The 26530-nt window shown below is 39.3% G+C and overlaps 3 protein-coding genes across 5 annotated transcripts in view; 1 reads left to right on the top strand and 2 right to left on the bottom strand.

The window, feature by feature from the left end:
• Nucleotides 1-17549, bottom strand: part of tmem63c (transmembrane protein 63C) — a 30294-nt gene extending 12745 nt beyond the window's left edge. The window contains exons 1-6 of one of the 3 annotated variants that reach the window (XM_039786783.1): nt 9721-10150; nt 8905-8987; nt 6390-6615; nt 3614-3693; nt 2173-2260; nt 354-391 (exon numbers count right to left, since the gene is read on the bottom strand). In XM_039786783.1, coding sequence (XP_039642717.1) covers nt 354-391; nt 2173-2260; nt 3614-3693; nt 6390-6599 — 416 coding nt within the window. In that variant the 5' untranslated portion in view covers nt 6600-6615; nt 8905-8987; nt 9721-10150. Of the gene's footprint in view, nt 1-353; nt 392-2172; nt 2261-3613; nt 3694-6389; nt 6616-8904; nt 8988-9720; nt 10151-17415 lie in introns of those variants that run through there. The other 2 variants (XM_039786781.1, XM_039786782.1) reach the window with 2 other exon arrangements.
• Nucleotides 17550-18491: 942 nt separating this feature from the next.
• On the top strand, nt 18492-21401 carry zdhhc22 (zinc finger DHHC-type palmitoyltransferase 22). The gene is made up of 3 exons (XM_039786825.1): nt 18492-18595; nt 19557-20114; nt 20203-21401. Exons 1-3 carry the CDS (start codon nt 18538-18540, stop codon nt 20478-20480), a joined length of 894 nt encoding a protein of 297 aa, XP_039642759.1. The 5' UTR covers nt 18492-18537; the 3' UTR covers nt 20481-21401.
• Nucleotides 21402-21506: 105 nt separating this feature from the next.
• Nucleotides 21507-26253, bottom strand: cipca (CLOCK-interacting pacemaker a). Its single transcript, XM_039786824.1, has 4 exons — nt 26079-26253; nt 24768-24884; nt 24148-24317; nt 21507-23898 (listed from the first exon to the last, which is right to left on the bottom strand). The coding sequence occupies exons 2-4, from the start codon at nt 24871-24873 to the stop codon at nt 23110-23112; spliced, it is 1065 nt and encodes a 354-aa protein (XP_039642758.1). The 5' UTR covers nt 24874-24884; nt 26079-26253; the 3' UTR covers nt 21507-23109.
• Nucleotides 26254-26530: the final 277 nt, after the last annotated feature.

Genomic DNA, 26530 nt, shown 5'->3' with positions numbered 1-26530 from the left:
TGGGTTTACACTTTCCCAGGGCGAGATGCTGGCACGGGAGCTAAAAACAGAGGCACCCAAACCCTGCCATAATACTATGGAAACCATGGACACCGTGGTAATTGCCTTTTTACAGGCCTAAATATGTTGTGTGTAGTCAGACTGGAGCAAGAGCAAATATTCAAGGGGAAACCACGGCACCGGCGGTCGCATGAGCCCAGACTCGTTTGTTTTTGCTGCTAAATGACATATAACAAGAGACTTTACATTTGCCGGTTACATCAGCTTTGAAGACAGTGGGCCAATAAAAGGATGGAAGCTAAAATGAGAGAAGGGTAAAAATAATTACAAGGGCAACTGCTTTGTGCACTTACTTCATGTGGTAAAGTGATGAGAGCCACGAGCAGAAGCCCTGAAAAGAGAGGAGAATCATAAAACATCCAATGGATTAGTTATTTAAGATACATAAATTACATATGTATGCAAGTCTGTGCATACCACATCTGGCTATTTGCATGCATCCACTATTTGCATTGTAATAAGGTCTCAGAGTGACACAGAAGAGGAGATTTAATAGGTCTAGCCTGGAGCAGTAACCACTTTACTGCAGCCTCAGCTTTGAGTAGGCACAGGACGATGACTCCAGTCTGACTCTTTGTCTTACACTGTTATAAACATGCAGATAGTGACCTCAGTCTATCACACAGGTGTCATGGACTCACAGCTGAGTCATGAGCCCAACTTTCCTCTTACAACAGTTGACGCAATGGCATCTTAGTCATGTGGACTTTATTGTAAAAGTCCAGACATCAATATATCATTGACAAATTAACTGTGACACTGTGGTATAGTTACTGTAAATAAATGAGAACATGATCAGGAAGACTGATAGACTGTCTAACATCAGTGGTATTGTTGATAATAGTGTTTCTTAAAAAGTTGACTTGTTTCTACATTTCCCATAATGCTTACTCCTTTATATTTTGCAGTGTACAGAAAACTGGAGTCTATCAGTCTTCTCCTCAAATGCTATGATTTCTTACCCTCATTTTACTATTTGTGGAGTTTTTAACCACTAGTGGCGCTGTAGAGCAGTGTTAGGTTGATCAGGTCCCTTTATTGTTTGCACGTGTTCTACCAGCACTGCACAAGCAGACTGTCACCTTTTACCTGTGACACAACTTTCATTGTCTTTGTAGTATCTCACAGCCATGAAATGAGCACGTAAGAGTCTGACTGCCCTTCCTGGCTTCAGTTGCTGTGGACGTGACCATGCTGTGTGCCGAGGTGCACTGGCTGACATTAGAGGAAGCATAGTGGAACATTTTCCCTATTGTTTGGAGCAAAGTTGTTCGGCTACTCTAGTTTTGCACAAGAGCTCAGGGCATCAAGGCAGGAGAAAAAAGAAAGAGTATTGAATTGAAAAAGGAAAACGCAAAAAAAAGATATGTAGATATGTTGGGTGACAAAACTAAAAATGGAGAGGATTTTGGACCAACATATGGGTGGCACTGTTTTTCCTGGAATAGTAAGCCAGTTTTCTTTGTTGTCGCACCATTAGCTATAACAGCTTATTTTTGCTAGTTTGCCATATGTCAGTGCATGCCTACTTACACATCCAGCTGATAAGTAGCAACATTAGCATTCATTCAAAGTTGATTTTATGTTTATCTGATCTCTAAGTCCAATTTTCACTCTCCTTTTAACTCTGGTCTCCACCAATCAAATTTGTATTCCTGTTATATGCTCCACTAGCTACTGTAGTCGCTTTGCTAACTTTGGTGCAGGACAGAAAGCATACAGTGTTGCCTGCTGTGGCTGGAAACTAGGTTGATAAGAGTGGATCTTGAGTGCTGTAAAATCAAAACAATGAACTAAAAGATACGATAAACACTCCATATAAAGTGAAAGAAACTGCAGAGTTGGATGATCTTTCTTTGTGGTTTTGTCACTAGCTGTGACCCCTTCCACGTTACACATAGTTATTTGATACATTGTTAATGAAAAAAATATGAATTAGTTCAACTTTAAAGTAAGGCAGCAGAACCACACTCGGCTGTAAACTTAGAATGGGAACAATGCAGGTTTCAACACATAAACCTTTAATTTATCCAAAAATGCTATTACGGGGTTCCTTGGTGCTTTAGGAGCTGTTGGAAAACTCTCCGCGCAGGCAAACAAAACAAAACTCACCATGTCCTTGGTCTCAGAGTCGGAGGGACTAGACTCGGATGGAGACTTTTCTTTCTCACTTGGTTCTCCATAAAACAGGGATGTGAGACTGAATTGGGAAGACAAGATGAACAAATAAATAGTAAGATCATCATATTGATTGTGGCCTGACACAACCTTATCAATACATCCAATATGTAACATAATGTAACTGCTCTAGACAGTCTGAAACCAATCCCTGTGTGTGTATACATAAAACAAGACATAAAACCGATTCAGTATGGTTGAATCCAATAAAGCCAGTGTGATGATTGAATTTGTAGATATTTCTCTCTGGGCCGTACCACTGACAGTTCAACTCTGCGTCAAATTAAGCTGCATAATTAAATAGTATACGAGAGAGGACCACTTGGCAAAACACACAGATGCTGCTTACCCTCGGGTACTATGAAGCCGCTGCTGGTCAGGCAGAACTAATCAAGCCTGCACTCCCCTGGATAGGAACTCAGGTCAATAAGAGGAAAACTGCTGCAGATTTGTGCAGACGGCTGTGTGGACCTTGAGTCGTTTTGCATCCTTTAAAAGGTATCTGATAATTTATTCATTGTGTAAAGGATAATTCTGGTGATATTCTATTGTTTTCTTACTCCACACACATGCATTACTTGTTTGAGTAACGTTTTCTAAAGTACTACAGTGCGCATATGTTTTTGGAAATGATTTAGCCTTTTATAAAAATGAAACTTATATTTGGGACCTGTTTCTCCTAGAAACTATAGTAGACTTTGGATTGAGTGCCACAGACAGGGCAAAAAGTATAGGAAAATAAGTTTGGTAAAGTATTGAGAGATGGACTAACACATTTTTGTTTTGATCTCTTCATGGGATTTGTTGGCAGTGAGAAAAATAAAAAATAACATCAGCCTTCTACCCTGGACCTTTTAAGTTATTTATCAAGGTAAAATTGCCAAACATTGGCTGGTTCAGGCTTCTAAAATGTGAGGGTTTGTTGGTTTTATATTGTTGTATATTGATACTATGATTTTAGGAATGTTGGTCAGGACAAAACAAGCTATTTATTTCCAAATTTCTGTTAGTTGTAGCCCTAAAAAAAAAGAGTAAATAGACTGTTCCAGCCGAACAACTCTGTGCTTACATATACTATGTATGTGTTTGCCTGGCATGTGTTAATACTTTGATATTTTCACTGTTAATATGACATGTCAAAGTGATCAGTCCAATAACAAAAAATGATTATTAGAAGCAAGGCAGAGTAGCTCTTTGCAGTAATTTGCCTCCTACACAGTATCATTTATACTCAGCAGAGGGCGCTGAGGCTTCAGGATCAGGACTCAGGAGTGGTTCCTCTGAGAATTATTTCTCCATCTTAAATGTTGTCATGGCTCACAAACCAGCAAGTGTATCAGATTGTTTTGCGTAAGACAGCAAGTGATGGCTTTACCTATCATTCTCCATCAGCAAAGCCAGGCGGCCATAGTCCCATGCAGCCTTCCTCAGACAAGAGAAGATGAGCAACAAGAACTGTAACACAGAACAAGAATATGAATGCATGAAGCTCCTGAGAATCTGATTTACACAATCGCACACATCCTCATCTACTCTGGGCCTCTCCAAAACCTCTCTCATACTGCTCCATTTGAAAGCTGTGCACTGGCTCTGCATTCTCATAAAAAGCCTACAAATAATAGACAGTTTAAAAAATGCAGCAGCAATAATGAACCATCTTATTTCTTTAGAGTGGTACGTGGTTGTCTTGGAAACTACCAGACAGGTCAGCATGCACACGTCAACACATGATGTGCACTGATGACAAATGAGTGTGGTCAATAGCAAGAACAAAGTAATTGCCTCTTTTCTGCCACAAACGGAGAGCTAGCATCAACAATTAAACAAAAAGGCCTATTCAGTGTCATATTATAAACAATAGTGGATTCAAGCTTAACAGCCCTGGTTCAATATAAAGAGCATCACTTGGCGATGATGGATGAATGTTGACATATGCAAATGGATGTGCGGATGACTGTTTGATTTTAATTACAGCATTAAATTATTAACTCATTAGAGTTTAGAAGACATTTGGTTTAGTGGGCAGGGATGGCAGCCATGTAAATCAGAAAAAAGCCCAATAATGCTGAATGTAGCCAGACAATCGGGGTGGCCTTGATGAAGGATTGTAGCTGAATAATGAGTGTGTGATCACATTAACAGTCAGGGTCTGGACTTGATGCATGGGCATGTTTCCTTAAGTCCCGCTGATGATTTATTATTATTCTGTATGATGATGGAATTGATGCAGAGGCGTGCTCCTGTCACCTGGGGGGGGGGGGGAAGCGTGCTTTGACTCATGCTTTTCTTTAAGACACACCGCTCGACCCTATGTGTTGTCTTGACAACCTAGCAGCGATAAAATGAGCCAATTAAAACACGGAGGTGGCAGATTGAGAGTGATATAAGTGTGGAGATCAAGCTTGACAATGCCTGACATAATACATATTATCTGGAGACGGGGACAAATATGCAACTATGTCTGTAAATAGTGTATACACTGTTTTATATACTACATGAGAGGACAACTGCAGATTTACTGAAATTTAATGTCTATGACATACACATAACGTGTGTGTGTTCTTGTACATTATTATGAGATCCAAATGCCCTGAAATATACAAAAAGTCTCCAACATGTTTCTGTTTCTTTGCTTATCATATACTAGTGCACTTTCATAAAGTTGAGGTACTTGTGAGGGACAGATTAAAAAAAGTATAGTCAAAAATAAAGCAGCAGAGGCCTTTAGTCCCTAGTATAGGTCCAGCTCCAAAAACACTGGATCATCAAGTCCCATAACATAACCTGTTAGCAACTTGTATTATATCCTTCCCAGCTGGTAAAAATGTATATCTTTCAAACATCATGCTTCCAGCTTAGACTGCAGGCTTTCTATTAAAAAAAGTCTTCAAATCCAAGACGAGGTAACCCTAATGACATCCTGATATCCTCCGGGTGATTTTCTCACACTTTAGAAAGCTCCCCTACAGTGACAAAGGACATTATACAGCTGTTTTGAGTAGCAGTCCTAATGAGTAGTTTTGTGTAAGTATGACAAGGAAACTCATCTAAAACAAATGGAGTGCACTTTGCCAGTCAAGTTAAGAGAAATATAAGTTTCCACACATATTCCTAGTTTTATTTCTATTATTACGGTTTTTGTTTAAATTAGGATACAAATTTTGCTTTTAAGCATCATCAAAATTATACACTAATAATTATAGGAACTGTCAATACAGACATTGCCTACTGCAGATGCAGAGTCATATCTAAAGCTTTGACTTCCTACTTTTATCAGCCAATGGAGATACATATTTAAAATCCAAATAATAATACACTTGGCATTGGCCTTTCATAATTTTGATTTAGAGTTAGGATTTGAAGCAGAAGGTCCTCTTAATCAATAAAAAAAAAGAGCATGTGTGTGTTGACATGTTTTGGATACTCAGTATTTCTGCATTCTTTTCACACATTCATGTGTGGTGTCCAGCACCACTAACACTCCAGATGCTGCTGTTGTACTTTATTATCATCAAGAGCAGAGTGAAGCACTTGAGATAAGATGTCCATTAGATACTTTTTTTTTTACAGAAACAGCCCTCTGACCATGTATCACCTCTTGTTGTCTGTTTGTATCAGGGCTCTTCGCAATATCTCAACAGGGTGTTGGCAGCTCTGGATGTATTCACAGACCATGTTATCGAGGCTATTTCTAAGCTGCAGCCAATAAGAGATGACTCGGAGTGTAAAATATGGACAACAAGCTACCTATTAAAGACAGCAAACATGGTTCTAAGTAGAGCTGAAACATTAGTCAATTTATTGATTTTTGAATTGTCTTTATTATTAATTCATTTTTAGTAATAAGTCATTTATATTTAATTTTGTACTTATATCTTTTGATTTTGCACTGTTGGTTGGAAGACATTTTAAGTCATCACCATGAAACCAAGAAATAATCAGCAGAATAATCAACAATGAAATAATCAGTTGCAGCTCTTATTCTATCGTCTCTTCTATCGAATTCAACTGCACTGGGTATTATAGAAAGTGGGACAATAGGAAAATGGCAAAACGTCATTACGAAAGCTGTTTCATAACATAATTTCGAAACAAATGTTAATTGAACATGGCTTTCCTATATCATTGGGTGGTTGGGTGCAAGTCTGTACCATCCAGAGCACGACATTGATGGCGAGGACTGTGGGCACCCCTCCAAACGGCAGACCCTGGAGGACGCTGCTACGGGAGTGCGAGCGGTAGCATCTTTCAGCAGTATTGTTTTCTTCCCCAAAAGGGTCCAGGTAGCTCAGAACATCCAGCTCCACAGCTCTCCCCTCCACAGGGGGCGCTCTTGTCACAAACAGCTCAGAGTGCGCCATCAGCACAGGACCATACCTGAAGGAAAAACAGAGAAATAAAGAAAGAGACCATTAGCCAAGTTTGGTCAACTGTTGGACTTACTGTATGTCTCTTGGGCTTTTTTTGTGAGAACTTATGGTAGCAACGCCCTAAAGCATACCCTGCTTTATCATCTATTTTACTCTAAATAAGACCATAGTCATGCTGTGTTGAAAAAGACTAGCGATTGAGACCATAAACTTGTTAGGAAAATGTTTACTGAGGTAATAAATTAAGTGAGAAGTAGGTTCATTTCCTCATAGACTTTTTTACAATCTGACTTCTTTTTGCGACCAGTGAAGTCGCCCCGTGCTGGCTATTAGAAGGAACGGAAGTGTAAGGCACTTTTGCATTGGGTTCACTTTTCAGGCCCAGAGGTTGCCGCTTGGCTAAATGCTAGCATTTAGTAGTTTAGCTAACCTACTGTTTAGCATTTAGCTAAGAACACTAGCTATTTCTACAGTAACAGAAGAGGAAGAAAGTCATCAAACTGAAAAATGTGGGTTATATAACAATATTAGCTAAAGTTTGCCACTATAAGCAAATGGTCATACCAGGTCAAAGAAGGCTGTAACAGAAAATCGCCCTGAAGGAATTGGATTGACAAAAGGTGTGTTTTACTGCTGAATACAACTGAATGAATACAACTTTTCATTTCATAGAATGTGTTATTTATTGTCTCAACAGTTGCATAGCCTTGCTTTAAACAGAAGTCTTAGTCATGTTATTTGTTGCCATAGCGTCCATCTTTTCAATACCTACTCAACCTATACAAGCCTCTTTACAATTTATTTACATAGAATTATGATATTTGTGGATTTTAATGAAGACAGTGGCTGTGTTGTTGGTAATAAGCAATGAAATTGTGATTTAATGTTGTGTTATATTTTTACTTTGCAGTGCCACTCACTGTAAGTGCAGTTATCATAGCATTTCCAAGGATCAGTCTAATGATCACAGTCCATTAGCAGCTATTGATCTGTGTCTGTTTCTTTATCTGACAAATGAACATGGAGACGTTGCATGGACAGACAAACTGATTGGATGACAGGCATACTGCAAGCTCTTTGAAAAGCCATAATATGTGACAGGAAGATGCTAACAGCCCATTTACCACGTAGACAAGAGCATATTTATTTTGTAAAAAGTCAGAACAAGGGTAAAAGCTTAAACTGTGTACTCCACTGCAATTTTGAACAGCTTGTTGGAGATTGGCAGTTTCTGTGCACTTCTTTCTCTGTCTATAGAAGCATGTCTAGGATATGTTCATTCACAATGACATGGAGCCCTCTCCACACTATAGGCTACATTCAGACTGCAGGCAAAAGTGGCCCAAATCAGATTTTTTGGGGGTCAAGTGATCAGGTCAGACTTCTTCAGAAGTAGTGTGAACACTCAAATCTTGCCCAGATCTGATTTTTTCAAATCAGATTTAGACCACTTCCATATGTGGTCTTTTCAATGTAGCTGCAGTGTGAACAACCAAGGTGGATTTGATGTGACTTTTACGTCAATCTACATCGACATTTTTCACAATTATGCGCTGGCGGGAGTTAGCCCTATACACAGACAGTAAAATTAAAAACTTGACCAGGCCTACAAAAAAAAAAACAGTGATGGAGCAAGTCAATAGAGAGAGAGTGAGGTGTTAGACCTAACCTAGTGTATGGGGAGATATAGTACTTCAATCAAAACTAGAAGGATCATTAATGTTACGGCTCCCATTACACAAACATTTTGAAATAAAAGCAAAAACGCTAACAAAGCTTTGCATCAATACAGAGTGAAAGACATCAATCATGGGAAAAAAACGAGATTCCACGATATATTGAGAGATGTTGTTACTGTGACAGTAACACAGTGTAGTAAACACGCTGTGTGCTCCGCAGCAGTAAATGGCAGCCAAAACTGCATCACAACACTCTGCTGTCCAACTCTCACAAGAGCTGTGAGGTAACACGGGAGTGAAGTGAAAAAAGAGAGAGGAAGCTAAAGGCCTCCAAACTGGCACACAATACTGAACCCAACCTTGGTGTGATTTATCACTGCGCCAATGATGTCACTTCCTGAGAAGCTACCATCACAGTTTTGTGAAGCATTTACCAAACAACGCTTGTTGTGCAACAGAAACCACAGCAGGATGTCCAGTGTCGGAGGGCGAGCTGATCAATGACAGTGCTGCTGGACTACTGTACATCACACTCTCAGAGAGGTCTGGAGATATACCAGAAGTATAAAAATACAACCCTACTAGCTCTTTCTGCACCACTGTAGTCTCTTTCTTACCTCCTGTTGAGCAACGTTATGGCTTGCAGTCAATATTCAGATGCTACCAGATACACAGCATCTGACCCTCCCTGTGGAGACAACTGGGGAGGAGATCCACTGAGGATGGATCACAAAGCAAAATCCATAACGTACACACACGCAGGCTGCAGAGTTGTGTTTCTACAGAAGCCGATCTACCATACATCACACCTTTTCTCTCTGCCAATACATAAATAAGCCATCGATATGCACAATAGGATTATTTTACAACTAAAAATGGATTAAAAACCACATAGGCTTACGGTAAAAGGACAGAGCATTCAGTTCTTTGAGAAAAATAAAATAAAACAGTTTTATCATCGGTGTCTAATTCACTGGATTCTTTATATTTTACAGATATTGGATGATAAGGTTTTGTGTCAGAAATTGTCATTTTGTAAACACATTTTCAAACAAACGGATGGACAAACTAACAAACAGATTTACAGGAGATTCTGAAGTCATGTGATCAATAAAACAATAAATCAACCAAAGCATCCAGACTGAGTCTCAGTAGTATTTAGATAAAAGGCATTGCTTGTGATAATGATACTGTTTGCACTATTTGCCTGTTTATTCATTAATTTAAGCATCATGTTGAAAAAGCCTAAAATGGAAAGCTGCAGTAAAAAAAAGTAAACTGTTCTGGTAGCAAACAAAGAGCAACTGCGTGAATTGTGACACAGCAGCAGGAGCTAAATCAAACAGTAATGATGTCTTTCTATGGAAGAAAACAACTAGCTAGCTGTAAACTGAAGCTCTAACTAAATGTGACATGCAGAAGCTTAAACAGACCTTTATCGGCTCATTATGCTGCTTCTTCTTCCTGCATCAGACGAATTATTCACTTTGAATGCTGCTGGCTGCTGATGCTAATAGTAAAACTCTTCCTCTCCACCTCCAGAACAGAGCAGGATGCTGTAGGATACAGGCTGCTTTCACACAACATTTCACACAACATTTGGACAAACGTCACAACATGACTCGGCAGTTTAGCCACAAGACTCCATGGATATTCTTTCTGCCTCATCCCTAAACATGCTCACAGTTATCCCATGATATCCATTCCTTCTCCAGCTTATTGAACTCTGCAAATCTGAAGTCTAATCCTTTCCCTCTGCTCATTTCACTCCTTCTCATCCCTGACTCAGGCTTCCAAGCCAACGCAGTAGATTACAAACTGATGTTTGGCTTGGGTAGCAGTGTTGTGCCTCCCCCTGGCAGCATGAGTGAAATCCCTCCTCTGTGCTCAGTTAGACTATTATGATCGCAGATGCTGAAGTCAGTACAAGAGCTGTGAGCTGGTGATGAGATATACCTGAGTTTGATTGAGAGAAGTAAAAAAGAAAAAGCCTGGGCAAGCTGCAAAGAGGAAAAAGCTAGCTCAGGTCAGCTAATCAGCTCATTGCACCAATCTCTCTTTGTGTGTCTGTGTGTGTGTGTGTGTGTGTGTGTGTGTGTGTGTGTGTGTGTGTGTGTGTGTGTGTGTGTGTGTGTGTGTGTGTGTGTGTGTGAAAGAAGACTAAAATTCTACTGCTATGCTATCCGTTCTACGAGGCTGTACCTATTTGAGCTAAATGATAATGCTAGCATGACAACCTGCTCACAATGACAATAAAAATTGCTGATGTTCAGCAGGTAAAATGTTTACTATTGTCAGCTAAGCATGCTAACATATGCCAATTAGCACTAAACACAAAGTACTGCTGAGGCTGATGGGACTGTCATTAGTTATGTAGGTATTTGGCCATATTCATTTTTGACCTGATGGTGGCACTACATAAAACGTCAGAGGATCACCAAAGTTATAAAAATTGAGACATCAATGTCAATTCAATTCAAATTGAGATATTTCATTTTATAGACCAAAGTGGTTGATTGACTGACACTAACTATCATGGCTTAAAACACTGGGGAGATAGAGAGGGATGGTGTGCAACAAAGTTCCCTGTGAAGATTTAAACCAAGCGTGTTGGCAGCCACTACTCACTTTTACCATCATTTAAATCACTTTACTAGATCCCTCAACAAGTGCTTTTTCATGCTGAAATGAGATGCTGAATCTACAGTATGTTATCTTATAAAAAGCCATGACAGTAAACATCTTTACATCTAAACATGTTCCCAGAAGCAACAAAACCTAATTAACAACATAAACCATTTGGTGGACAGTGTTTTCTCTCCCGTCGTCAGATCACTACATTGGATCAAGATTCATTACCTGCCTGAGGGAATGAGAGAGAGATTGCTTGAAAAAGATTCCTTTTTTGCCAGAGAGATGAACCATAAATAAAATGTGAACTTGTGATGACTTCCAAACCTGTGCATCGTATCAACTGCCAGCCACTGTGAGATAAAAGACCACCCTCAAAGACAACTTGCAATCACCATAAATAAAAGAGTAATATTTTCAGAGCTTTTGTTCTCTTCCTGACTGCACTGACTGCAGCCTTGTTAAACATGCATTTTTTCCCCTTCCACGATACCTGCATGGAAGGGAGTGGTTTGACATTTCCCCTGTCAACAGCTTAATCTCAAAGGCCCAGAGCTGGTAGAATATTCATGAGTGATTTTCAGCTCTGCATGTTAATCTAAAACTGAGCCCCTGATTATGGAAATCCTGGTGTTTAAAAGGTATTCTGTTAAAACAATCCTTCTCTGATAAACTGTTAACAAGCCAGTAAAACATGAAACATGACATGAGATGACTGATCTGTTACAGTACCTCTAATTTGCAGTATGAAAAGCAAGCATCTCTCCCTTTAGTTTGCCAGGTGAATTATATTCACTAGCAAGTTACTAACTTCTCGTCTGAAGCTTGGAGCTGGGCAGGTATTTCAGAGTTATTCATCAGGAGCTTATATTATTTGTTTACCCCCTGTAGATTTCCCATCAATACACCAAAGAGTACCTGTGGTGGATTTTTGACTCTTCTTTCCTTCAGGTCACAGGTAAGCCCTCCAATAATCTACTGTACATGGACCAGAGGCTGCTTGATGGTTTAATAATGTCATATCAAACCAGATTTGACGGCGCATTTGCAAACTCACATGTGGGGTGTAATGAGACCTCTCCAGTGTATCAATGCTCTCATTCACTTACATTCATTACATGGCAAGCAGGGACGCTGAACATTACTCCTGTATGTGATCTCATTCTAAAGCCCTGAGCATTAATATGCTGCATAAACAGCCTCCACTCTTCTGGGAAGGCTTTCCACAAGATATTGGAACCTGGATGCAGGGATTTGCTCCCTGCTACAAAAACATCAGTGAGATAAAGTTAGCCTGTGATGTAGGGCTGCAAGGCCTGGCTCCAATTCAGCCCAAAGAGGGTCAGATTGGGTTTTCTTTATTTATGGACCTGGCTTTGTGCACTGGAGCATTGTCACATTGAAACAGGAAATGGCTTTTCCCAAACTTCGATGCAAATTGGAAGCAAATTGTCTAAAATATCATTGTATGCTGTAGAATCAAGATTTATTTTCCCTAAATTAGAACTGATTGGCCAAAACCATGAAAATAAGCCCCAGTTTGCGTACAGAAGCAGCCACATACTTTAGACCATATAGTGTATCTTCTTGTAGTTTGTTGGGATATTTTAATGGGGATGCCATGTGTAAGTGCATCTTATTTCAACTCTACAGGAGCTACAGGCGTCTGCTGTAATGGTTTTGGTTGGAGGGTGGTGTTGGGGTGTGTGGATGGGCAATCCTCATTAGACTCAGCCTGAGGGGGAGAGGGGTGGAGGTTTTAGCCCAATCTGCTCACCACCTGTTCAGTGGAGGAGAGAGGAGGCTTCACTGTTTTCAGACCTCACCCTCTCTCTATCACACAACACACAAACAAAGATCACCGAGGTGTGTCTGCTCAGAGCACACAGTTAATGCAGCATCCCCCCACCCAGCCTCATTCTGAAGGCTGAATGAGCCAGAGTATGACTGTGATGACTGCACACACAGGGCAGTGCTCAACACACCAAACACCTGCTTCCTGTCTGGCTGCACATGCTCAGTAGGGCCCCAGGAGAGTGCTGTGTGCCTGTCCTGCTGCTGCTGTGTGGACTGGGCCGTTCCTTATCAGAACCCATCTGACATTAGTGATGGCTTCAGTTCAACATGTGTGCTGGATGAACCTGACTCAGAACAACAGAACCTACACAATCTGTGTTTTCTCTGCATACCTCCGAGCTTCTGGAAAATTCCACCCACAACCTCTTATACTGCTGGAGCTGATCCTAAAAATGGGCCTGTGAGAAAACCTGAGTCTCAGAGTTGAAATTACCTTCACTCCCACATCTACAAAGAAGTGCAACCACTGCTTATTAGAACAGATTCCTTTAGAGAAATCTCAACTCTATGTAAGCATCTTAACCATATTTAAAAGGAACTTGCAATCAGTCAAAATACAACATGTCTCAACATACTGACATAATGTCAATCATGCATTTAATAAACAAAAAGCCTTATGGAAACAATTGTAGTTGTTATTTTATCAATGCTGCTTTCCTTGCACCTACATTTGATGTGTGTAAATTACAATCCTTTTTAATAACATTACACTACTGCCAATCATATTCAAAAGAAGCCATTGGTTTCCATTAATATAAGCATGGTATGAAAATGAACTTCAAGCATAGAAATGTGCTTATGATGCATTTATTTGTTGTCAAAGTTACATTGCAATTGTGTGGTAATGCAGTTACCTTCAGGGACTGTTACTATTGTGATCAATAAAGTTCCAACATGTCAGATTTGAGAGACAAGCAGCCTTTACAATGCAGGTAATGTCCAAATCTAGATTATTCTATTCTCAACATCCTTGTTTGCTTATTGTTTGTCTTTTTTTTGAAAACCCAACTTCTCAATGCAAAGCCTGTTTTGCCAGAGTATCAATTTTCAGGTCTCTGTAAGCTAATTTTCATATTGTAATGATATTAATGGCAGGTAATTGATGTTAGGAAGGTAGTAAATCAATCTAAAAACATACAGTCTAAATGGTCAGCAATAATGTGAAGAAGGCTGAAATTATCATTTTAATTAACGATGAATCTGCCAATTATTCTTTTGAATTTTCAATAATTTATTTGATCCATAGAATAGCACAAAATAGTGAAAGTGTTTTTGTAACAAGTTCCCAGAGCCCATGATGACATGTTTGAACATCTTGTATTGCCCGACCAACGGTGCAAAATCCGGAGATACCCAGAACAATCATAAGACTAATCAATGAATTGACTGATTGTTTCAGCTAACCCTAATGGGAGATATATGTCATTTGTAGAAAATGGATAACAAAAATACAAAAACCACCAGTGTGTTCATTTATAAATGACTAAACATCTAAACACTGCCAACTAGAAAACAAAGTCTGCTCATATCACAACATCTGATACCTGCAGGACATTTTTGCTACAAAAAGGACTCCTGCAAGGGCCCCTGGGTAGCTCACCTGGTTGAGCGTGCGCCCCATGTACAAAGACTCAGTGTTTGCGGCAGCGGCCATGGGTTTGATTCCAACCTGCGGCCTTTTGCTGCATGTCGTTCCCCCTCTCTCTCTCCACTTTCTTCTGTCATGTCAATAAAGGCCTAAAAATGCCCCCCAAAATAAAAAAGAGGTCCTGCAGATATCAGATAGGCACTACTTGCCTACAGTGCATATACAACAGACAGCATACAATGTGTGACAAGTGAGAGGATATCTGTGGTTGCTGGTGAGTTATCTGTATGAGACAACAGTTACAATGCTGCATGCGTCAGTACCACTGTGATGGTGGACCCCTGTGGAATAGCAGGAATGTTTACAGCAGGAATCTTAAATAGCAGGGAGCCTACTCTCCACAGCAGACATAAAAAAGAGCAAAGCCCAGCCTATGGTACGTAACTGTTGTGATTAGATAGCAGGCAAGATACAAATGGAGGTTTCACAAAATCGTCAGCCGCTGTTTTGTTCTAATATTCTTTGTGTCTGTGTTCGATTTTCGGTTAAGAGGCTTTTACCAAAGTGTTTCCTGACATTTCTATTTCATACCCAGCAGCCCTGTGACATGTAGCTGGGGAAATGAGTCACAGTAATACATCTTTGCCATCACCACGACACCATCATTTTCATCACTACCAGAGAGGGCAGGGGAGAAAGTACACAGGAAGTCGTCTGTGTGGTGCTACGCAGTAGTGTATGAAATCTGTTAACAGTGTGGGTTGTTCCTCACAGATTCTCAGTCTGGGCTCAAGTGTCTCATTCATTACTGTAATAAAAGCAACACAACAATATACAGTATCCACCTGTAGTACTAGGCTTTATATCACTATAAGCATTGATAATGAAATGTAAAATTATGCATATCTTGATAGAAGATTTTATCAATTTTGCCAACACCTGTGTTGAGATGTATATTAACACCGCTAACTCATAACTGGAACAAACGATGGCCAGTGACAAAGGACACTAAAATCAATATAAAAATAATAATTCCTTGAATTAACCCTAAACATTTGATAAGATAAGATTGAGATTTAATGTAACTAAAATATGTTTTGACTAGATCAATAAACAAGTCATGCTTAAACCTCCTACTGGTTTGATTTTTAACGTTCCTGGAGCTTAAACCTTTGTGTAGGGGACATTATTTTGCAGCAGGAGCTGTCCACCTGCTCAAGGTGCTGAAACAAAAAAACTGAAAACTAACAAACCAGATCCATGGACAGAGGCCTATGCATGATTCTCTCAAACGTGCCACACGCTGTTCAGCAGCTGTTTGATGCTGTACAAGTACACAAATCCATCTCCCAGCTCTTTTTTCAATCTCAGCTTAGAGTCTCCTGAAATATTAATGTCTGTGTGACACTCAAAGATGACCAGCATTCATTTGCTCTCTATTCTTGGGAGACTTACTGTGCACCCTTCCTTTTGAAGTGTCGGATCAAATTTTAAAGTGGCAGCGCACTGAAAATAATTTGATTATCAAACACTCAAAATAAGTAAACTCTTGCATACTATCAGCACTTCATTGAGGTCATAGACCTTAGTCAGACATTAAAACAAAAAATAGTATAGCCACAGACTGAACAGAAAATCAAAAAGGAGTCAAATCACACATCAATTGACATCTGAGTAAATTACGCATTTAATAAAACACATAGATTTAATGGTATGCAAGGGTTTACCTGCACAACCAGGTATACATTAGATAATAGAATCATCAAACATCACCACCTGTTTGATTAAAAGGTTGTGGTCAAAAGTTGGAGTCTGTGGTCATCTTGAACATGTCAGCTCCAATAAATTCCAATGGTGTCCACTTTTCAAAAGCTGCTAACTTTTTAAAGTGACATTTTGAACCTGCAATGATTGATGTACTCCAAAGAGTGAGTTTAAAGCCATGACACTCTCGTAGTAATAAAGCAATTTCTTCTTCTTCTTGAAATGTTTTTTAGAAAAATGTCTAATCTACAGTAAATTACTAAATATCACTCTCCATTATAAACAAGACCTTTCTCCACGTGAACTTCTTTTTTTCAAACTCAGTCTCACTATATGGCATGACATATTCTTCAGCATGCTGCCATGCAAATGCTATGCACCAGTGACCCACTAAAATGTCATATCTAACCATTTCCCCTTCATCACAGGCAGGTGCACATAGCAGGAGTTGTAAATATCATATGGAATCTGCCTTGACTTTAAAAATTACTAGACTACAAATACAAGATTCAACCAAAACAGATTTGTGCATATTCAAAAACATCATTATGAATACTGACAAGGGAAAATGTACTCAGTAGGCTATATCAGCTAAACAACTATGAGCTCAATTTACCTCAGGAATATATTTGGAAACGCAACAGGGTCAGTCAGACCATGTTAAAACCTGCTGAATATGTAGCATGGATTCAACAGGTCAAACTACTTGCTCACTTGACCAATAAAGGCATTGTGTCTGTTTAAATCCAACACAACAACAACAACAACAACAACAACAACAACAACAACAACAACAACAACAACAGAGAGAAGGTAGCATGGCCAAAGCATGGCTGGAAGACTAAAGATCCCTTATGTATTATTATTATACCAATGGGAACCGAATTACAGTTAAGGGCTCATTAAAGGTCTCCCAACCAATTGACTTCATGAGGAACAATAGGTGTTGTAGTGAGATCTTTTTGCGTGTAATAGTCTGACACGTTGCCAGAAACATCCTCATCGTACCATGATGCAAGGAGCTTTTCAACGTTTAGATTTCACTTAATTCTAAAATCCGGTTTTTATAATTAAAAGAAAATGTTTTTCTCTCTGCTATCATTCACATTTCGGTGACTCTGTGTTAACCCGTTTACTGCAGCCCTCACAACAGTCTGCACACCCACCTTCCTGCAGCTCTGTAACTTAATGAAAACGATTGCGCCATAAATAGCGCCATGGACCCCTCCAGTTCGCGTTCAGATCATCACACTGATACATGACTTCTAAAATAATTCACATCGCTCACCTCAGAAAGCTTCCTGATCGCTGGCGTCTGGTGATGATGGGGGTGCTGCTGTGTTTTTTCTCCAACACCAAGAAAAAAAGAGAAACTCCCACCACTCAGGGGCCGTCTGACAATAAAACACCTGCCTTGAGGGCTGCTAAGGGAGCGTCGAGTAATGCTTTAACTCTGATGTCTTGCTTTCGTCTGTAATTTTAGGAATACATGTAGGCTATAATTAGGATATTATTATTTTGCGGATGAAATGATTATTATATGTACTAAAACCTAACATAGCCATATGCCAGCATAATGGTTGAGGCGATGAGACAACCCAAGGTGAGCAAAGTGTGGATTTTTTCCGCCTGTAACAGCAAAATATAATAAATCGATATCACTTATCCGACAGCACTCAGACTAAAAGGTAAAACATAATTGAGGATGCAATGCCACCTACTGGAAAATTGTCTTTCATGCATTGTCCCGAACATCTAGTGTTATATTTCTTTTTCTCTGTACTATGAGCCAACTACAACAGTAGGCTATACTACGCCACTTACACATGAATGCATGGATAATATTAACAAAATGACTAAAAATATAACACTAATCAATTAATAGGCCTACATTTATTTGAAGTATTTTTAAAAGTACATTTATATTAAGTATTTTAAGAATATTTTGCTAATAATAGCCTATTATTTACTTTTACCTAAGTGACATTTTTGCCTGTAATAAAATATTTTAAAAGTGTGTTATTATTGTTATTTTACTTGAGTAAATGATCTGAATACCTCCTCCACTGCCAACAATCAAATTACAGTAATGTAGCTACAAAATAAGAGCCCTACACATACACTGAGTGGTCAATAAAAGGTGAAAGAGTATTTTACAAAAAAAAGAAAAAGAGAAACGTTTTTTCTTGAAGTAATGTAAATGTAAATATTTTTGAATAACTTATCCTTCGTCAGATCTGTTAATAGGCTAATATGAGTCTACATGGATGTGGTCTGAGTAAACTATCCAGCCAATTAAAAGGCAGGAAAACAAAACAGACGCATCCAGACCAACAGGCGGCGCTAGACAAAGGAGCAGACACCCCAATAATAATAAAAAGGACGTCGATGACAACACCTCTGCGTTTGAATGTGCCGAGGCTCCGCGGTGCTGAAAGGACAGCTCCTTCGCTCTCTAACATCTGCAGGTAGGCAGCCTGGGCACCATGAGAATAATTGTTTTGATTGGGTCGTCATGGGAATTAAATGATTGAATGATTAAATGATGATGACATCATTGGCGCCGGTCTCATCTGTTTCCTGAAGAAAGCAGAAAACACGAAGGAGAGGAAATTGCGATAGTCCTTGATTGGTGCTGTACTATATGCTTTCTGTCATCTAGGGCATTCATCGGCCTACAGAAGAGCTTTTTCATATGGCCTATATGAGCATAAAGACCGAGTTTTAGGTTAAGTCTGTTATAGCTCATTCCTTCCTCCTTTTTGTGCTTTGATTATCTGTAATTTGCACATCTGTTAGTGCTTGATAGGTTAGGAGATCACAGAGAAAAGGACGAGATATTCTTGGTATTCTCAATGGCCCCTTTGAGTCCCCAGACCCTACTTTGCAGAGAAATTAGTTTTTCTCAGCAGCTGACTTACATTATTTTTACATTAAATGAGCAGCCAGATCACACATTTTTTAAGATCTATCTGGCCTAATAGGAGGTGTGTTACTTTCACCAAGATGCTTCATGTAAATAGTCCTCTGTAATCTGCATATATCAGAACTGTTAGTAATCTGTAAAAGCCATATTAAGAAAATAAGATACAAATGTTGTGATATAGTGCATTATGATATAAACATTTTTGAAATTCTTTGCTATTAGGTGATGTTATTATATGTTCTGAAAAATTAAGTATTAAATTATATATATTTTTTAATTTCATGATCAATAGCTCTCAGTTTGAGTTATTTAGTATGTGGAGCAGGATTATTTTATTTGTTTTAAACCTAGACAAGATAATATATTTTGTTAACCTGTAACTTTTCTTTTTTTATAGTAAGCCTTTGAAATTGAGATTTATTTAGTGTCAAACTGCTGCTACATAATCACTGTCGAAAAGTTTATGATAACATTCTGCTTACTGTGTCTTCACTCTCACACAGATATGTTCACCAGGATGTTAAAACTGAGGCTTCTCAATGCTGTAGCACCTGCCTACTTCTTCATGGCTACAGCAGTAACCTTCATTTTGCACTTCTGCTTCTTTATCCCAACAATCTTCCCAAACAAGGATACATCACTGAGGGGGTCTGCAACTCTTCACACAGTTGTTTTCCTTTTTTTGATGTTCAACGCACTGGGAAATTACATAATGACTATTAAATATCCCGCTGAGAGCGCCAACGAGACTGTGGTTCCAGTGTGTTCAGCGCACTGCTCGGACAAAGTAGACGCACACTACCTCCTTAATGGTCGCCACTTCTGCAAACTGTGTAAGAAAGTTATCCTCAAGAGGGATCACCACTGCTTTTTCACTGGAAACTGCATTGGCAATAAAAACATGCGCTACTTCATCATGTTCTGCATCTACACATCATGCACTTGTTTGTACTCCTTGGTTCTTGGTGTGGCCTTTCTAACAGTGGAGTACTCCATCTCCTTTGAAAACCCGCTTACCTTCCTGACTCTTCTCCCCCTCTCCACTGGTTACTTCTTCACGGGTGAGATGCTTAATAATTCCAATTAAAGCTGATAATTCACAATGCATGTTGACTTCCTGAGAATGACCTTCTTACTTCTTCCCCACAGGAACAATCTCAGGCTTGCAGTTGTTCCTGGTGCTGATGCTCTATGTGTGGCTGGGCATCGGCCTGGTCTGTGCAGGCTTCTGTTGCCAGCAGGTGCTGCTGGTGGCCTGGGGACAGACCTGGTGTCAGATGCAGAGGGGGCAGCTTGTGGATAATCGCAGCCCCTGGAGAACCAACCTTAAGGATGTGTTTGGTACCCGGTGGATCCTCGGCCTTATCCTGCCTGTGCAGACAGCGGAGACGTGCTCTGAAGACACAGATGCACATAAGCAAGACTGAGTGATAACCACGTCATATCAATAGCTCCCAATAGGTCACACAAGCAGCACAAGTTGTAAAAAATTGCTTTCTTGTGATCCATTGATTTTAAATACTAAATGGATGCTTTATGACCTTTAAAGTATGAAATAGTTAGCTGTTAGCACACATTCCTTTAAGGACAGGAGCCATATATCAATGTGAAACTTTTGAATATGTGCTTTGTGTAAGTGTATCCTTTAAGTAAGTAGCTTTTGACAATGCAATATTAGGACTAATACATTGGTCATTTGGGACATCCAGCAATTTTCATGCACTACCATTTGCTTGCATTAAAATATAAAGATGGCTTTGCAAACTGTAAGTGCATGCATTCACAACTTTTATATCATGCTATTGATTTGAACGCCTGTGCCACGCGGTGCTCTGTGAATTACCATCGTATCAAGTGTGTTGTTCTTCCACACTTTGTGCAGGATGCTACAATGTGACATTCAGGAAACTTACGGTAGCTTTCACAACAATAATTTACTTTGACGTTAAGGGCTAGCAGACAAGGAAACTACAGTATGTGACTACAGCATAAACTGCCGCCTTCGCACCATTGTTCTGACAATAAACTGTCACACTGAATGTGACTCAGACAGTACAGTGATATGCTCCTTTATAAGACTGGGTGGGTGGGAATGTGAAGATGATTACCATATTATTATCCAGGGTATTATTCACAATGTGCCATAAACACGTCTTAAACGCTTACAGATGACCCCCAAAGATGTATTATGTATTCGCTACACTGCTAACGATAGGGCCGTCTGTATAATAAGAGTCAGGACTTTTCACTGTTATGCTGCTGCTACAGCTACTGACATACTGTATTCAACATCATGTCAAAGATGTTTTGGATTTCAATAAATATACTTTTTAGAGCTATTTTGTCTATTCCTGTTATACGAATAAAAGTATTGAAATCACAACAAGCAACCTTTGTTTTTCTTTAAAACTTCACACTGGGGTAGGAAAGTGAAATACACAACTGAGAGGAAATAGTCTTCAAAGAGAGTTTTATGACAGTCAAAGTGACATTTGCTAAAGAAATGACACAGAAAACACTTCAGAAAAAAAGCAATCTTTGAATAGCAATCTTAAAGTTATTTTTATAACCCTAACTTTGCCCTTTCAAAACCAAGGCTAATTTGATCATTTTAGTTTTTCAACTACTCATGATTAAAAAATATTGCAACAGTAGCATATTTTTACTAAAATAAATAATACAACAGGTAACCTCGACTTTACATTTAAAAACAAACCATTTATGAATCAACTTGTCTTCATGCTCTTTCTACATCAACTCTGGATCGCCTAGCCAGGGCATGATTTGTTTAGTTAAAAGAAGAATATTAATTCTTTGGAGACCTTTAAGTACATACTTTCCTCCACATGAAGCTCACAATCTAAGCTGCTCACGCATTGATATGAAGTGCAAACATTAACATGTTCAAAAAGGCACAGGCATCCAGATAAACATTTATATTCACATTGTTTTATCAAGACAGAAAACGCTCATTTAGGGATACAAGTTGTAACATTTGTCTAAACAAGTTGTCAGTAATCTTATAACTAAAGTGCAAGAGTCGGTAATATGAAACTATTTAGTTGTCATGTCTTTGCCTTGAAGTTTTGCATTCATTCACAACACTACGCTTAAGCAGCAGGAATGAACAGGGCAGGAACATATGCAAAGTCAAAAGAAAATATATATGGCTACAGCACTTCACTTGCTACAGTTTTAGCTTTCGCAAATGCCTACATATTTCTTAAAGATATCTTTACCAGTGAACTGGCAAACTCTTTATAATGTGCTTGGTTTGTTAATATTATTCACACTGCTTTAGTCTTGGTCCGAAACATTATTACAAATAAATAATACTGACCTTTGTAAAATTACATACAAAACTAAAATGTTATGGTTTTGCCATCCCTCTGAACGCTCACTGTGAGCTATCCAGCTGTTGTTTGAGAATACAAACTGTTAGTATATACAAACACTTCCTCACAAAGGAGGCATCTGCTCATCCAACTTAAAAACAAAGTAAATTAAAAAAATGGACAAGACACTGTCCTATTGATTTAAGATCTCAGTAAAGAGGAAATTGAAATGCAGGCCACATGTAATAAATGTTTTAAAAAGTATGCTTATATTTTCTATACAGCAATCACATTCAGGACATGTATAAGGAATTAACCCCATGTGCCCTCACATGTGATGTATACATGCTTTTTATGCAATTAGCGGTTCAACATATAGAAGCCATAGCCCTATTGCAAGTGATTCTTGCCATTTTGAAACAACAGAGGCAAGAAAATGTATTATAGGCAAGGGTTTGAAATGTAAGCATGCTTCTCACTCCCACTTGGTATTAATGTGCTTCAGCTTTATATTAGACCAGCAGTTCTGAATGTTAAGATGATTTGAACTGTCCTGATAAAAGCGTGAAACTAAAGTTAAGTTTCGTTATTGTTTGTTTACTTAAATTGCTGATTGCTAATGACCATTTCACGCGTAAAGATTTGAGATATACCTTTTTACATTCAATAAATCATCTTGCGTCCCCCTGATTGAGTACTGCTGGTTATGTCCATCAATATATCACGCTATGACTCTCTTGGCTTTAGCTCCACATTGCTCCTTTTCTGTGTGCTGCAGAGAGAGCTGCAGTTTAGTCCAGAGCTGCGGGTCTCCACTGCTTAGTGCCTCCAGCAACAGAGCTGTTTGCTGCTGAAGCTGCTGCAACTGGCCTTGGGTGCGCTTATTCTCCTTGATCAGCTGCTTTGTGCGCATGGTGATCCCCAGCAAGCCAGATTTGTTGAGAATGTTGTAGGTATTGCTGAAACGTTTCAGTTTAATACTGTCTATTGAGATTGCGTCGTCCTGGTTAGCATCCATCCTGTTGCTGTCAATATGTGTCCTGAATTCATCTGTGTAGGGGAGCAAAGAGCTGCTACCTGCCAGCGGAGAGAGAGACTTGTCACTGAGGTGCTCCTGACTCTCAGCTGCCTGTAATTGATGGTTTGCTGCTTCAAAGTTGGAGATGATTGTTGTCTGCAGTGCTGGCTGCGGGCTGTGGGAGCTGTAGCGCCGGTGGCCGTGGTGGTGCTTTTTCTTTCGCTGGCCATATCCTGATGTTGAGCTCACCCTCACCTTGGAGGATTCCACTTTCTTTGTGGGCGCATCTGCTGGGTGTGGGGCAATTCTGGGATATGACTTGAGGATGGGCATGTAGCTTTTTGATTGTTGGATATTTTCAGAGACAGTCTTTGGAGAGCTGCTGCTACCATTTGATACCATGGGTTGAAGAAGAACCACCTGTGACTGAGGAATTACTTCCAAGGGTGAAGGAAAACCCCACTGTTTTTCTGCTGGAACCATCGGGGATGGCTAGAGAAAAAAAAAAACTTTAAATATCATGCCATGATATCTATTATACAGTACTTATTAAATATAAGGAGCACATGAACAAACATTCAAAAAAGTGCAATATATTTATTATCTATTAAACATAACAGTCAAATTACAACGTACACCAAGACTTTACATTTGCACACTCTTAGCTGAAGGTAATTTCACCCTGAATTGACAATAAAGCCCTGGATTAGTGCTAGGCAGACATCCATTGCTGTATTTTACCTGCTTTAAGACAATGTTGTTCATGATGATCATTGGAGACAGTCCAGCATACGAGCCTCCTATCAAAGCCACCTGCGGACCAGAAGCGTCCTGGCCGACAAGCGAGCCTTGCCTACCTGCATCTTCAGAGTCAGTCAGATCGACTGTACTGAGGTACTCAGAGCTGGCATCTGAAGAGGGGGAGACAAGCATATGAGTCTTGTCATGTTTAAAACACAGCACCGAGGGCAGAACATTAGTACTATGAAAACAGTGGCAGATGTAGATAAGCCTCTCAAGAGCATCTGGAAAAAGATACTATCAACATGATGAGGAGGGTTAAACCAAATCCAGGTCAGTTATATAGTGTAAATAAAAGTCAATAGAAAAATGACAGATACGGGATAACCTACATAGAAAATGTGACCTAGATCCCTACATTTGATTAGGGTTGACCTTGTTAATAACTTGACAGACTTTTTTTTTTCTAATCATGGAAATGCTAATTATATACACAGATACACCCAGTTCACAACACGTGCCACACTGGCAACACACTACCGTGTTAAAATAAAACATACATTGAGACAAACATAAAACTTAAAGGTTTATAACTATAGAGTAACATAATGGAATCAAACCTGAGAAGCCCGAATCTCGCTCCAGGTCAGACTTGAATGCTCTAAGGTGTGTTGCCCTGGTGAACGATGGTGTCCTGTGTCTGTCGGGTCTACTGAATTGGCTCATGCTGGTCTCTTCTGGAAAATGGAGAGTTAGGAGATGAAAGGTAACTGACAAGATCATAACAAGACTTTCACAGAGTTCAATGTGCTTCTGTCTTGAGCTCAGGGTATGCAATGGCAAAGACAAGACTATTGGTTAGCAGCTAGTACGGACTCCAATTGAGGCAGAAAAAGTTAAAAGACACTCAACTTGTAACCACAAAATTGCATGTGCATTATTTACACTCCATTATTTTGTATTACTACATTTTAGTGTCTTGAAGGCCAGGAATAGTTCACCTCACTTTGTTGTGGAGGATATTTTACATTAATTATATACAAGTAACTTGGTACTGATGGGTCAGTATCTCCCCGATCAGTCTACTCTACACCAAGAGCCAGAAAATCTGAAACACCAGTTTCCTGTAATGCAAGGCAATATAACAGGCCTGCTGTAAATACTTCCCTTCTTAAATTATTCTGTCTTACTGAAACTATTAATTTAAATAGTGTGTGTTTACTTTACAGTACGTTTAAGGCTGTAACGTTACGTTGTGCAGTTTTGTACGTTAACGTTACAAAATACTTACTGAAATGTGTTTCTAACATTTTGTCGACTTCACCTACTGAGAAAAGCTTATAAATTGGATATTGTGCTAAAAAGTTCAAAATACTTAACAGCGTAGTATAAGATTACGTTATTATAAAAGTCGAGTCAATTTATTAAGCTTGACGTTGGGGGCCTGTCACCAGTCTGATCACAGAGCTACTGTGAGATATGCTTTTCAATATTTCCCGACATTGCTCAAATTATGGTGACGAAGAAAAGACGTCAATGCAAACAATATCATAAACTGGGAGTATAAACTGTTTATTTATACCTTCCTAATGCTGCTAACGTTATAGCTAGTATTGTTGTGGTTTACACATACATCTGTCAACACTGGTTAACTGTGAACGACAGTTAACTTGCTGGTAATTGCTATACACTGGTTAACTTAACCTCGTTTAACGTTAGACAACTAGCTAGCTAGCTAGCTACGCTGCTGCAAGTAACAACATTTTAGGATATAGCTAGCTAGCTAGAATGCAACATTATCTGTTGTCTGTATCCCCTGTATTTTCCCTGCCCCTGTGCTGTTAACGTTAGCTCAGTTAACAGTTACGTTAGCAACTGTAGCTTCAGCTTGGCAACCAGCTCATCACGTATTATTATTTTGCAAACCTTACCTATAGGCCCGTTGCTTGAAAACAAATATCCGTTTATTGTGGTAGCTACCCAAGATTAGCTAGCTAGCTAGTTGTCCTATAACGGTGGTGCCAGAGACGGTTAGAGAAAAGATTCTCACGTGTGAAAAGGTAACGCTAGCTACGTACTTCCTGTCTCCTAAGTGGGCGTGGCTTCGTTTGTTAGCGTAGCCTTCTAAATAGTCTCTGGCGTAGCTGGCCTGCTCTGAGTTGGCCTAGTGAACGTTGTGTGGATGGATGAAAAGTTAGATTTCATAATTTATTTATATTTCTATCTTTTGCCAACATTAGATGTTTACACAGCTGAACGACATATTTAGCATGACGAAAATGTGTTATCTGTGGCGTTTGCGAACTTAAGTTGACGTTTACTTACAGATCTCGCGAGAGTGTCTTGCCGAGCCGCTCACGCCACGCCCCCGCTACGACACGCT

The sequence above is a fragment of the Perca fluviatilis genome, chromosome 20, assembly GCF_010015445.1.
Source record: "Perca fluviatilis chromosome 20, GENO_Pfluv_1.0, whole genome shotgun sequence".
NCBI classification, from domain to species: Eukaryota; Metazoa; Chordata; class Actinopteri; order Perciformes; family Percidae; genus Perca; species Perca fluviatilis.
The sequence above is the reverse complement of the archived record's forward strand: the minus strand, read 5'-3'. Positions and strand labels throughout refer to the sequence as shown.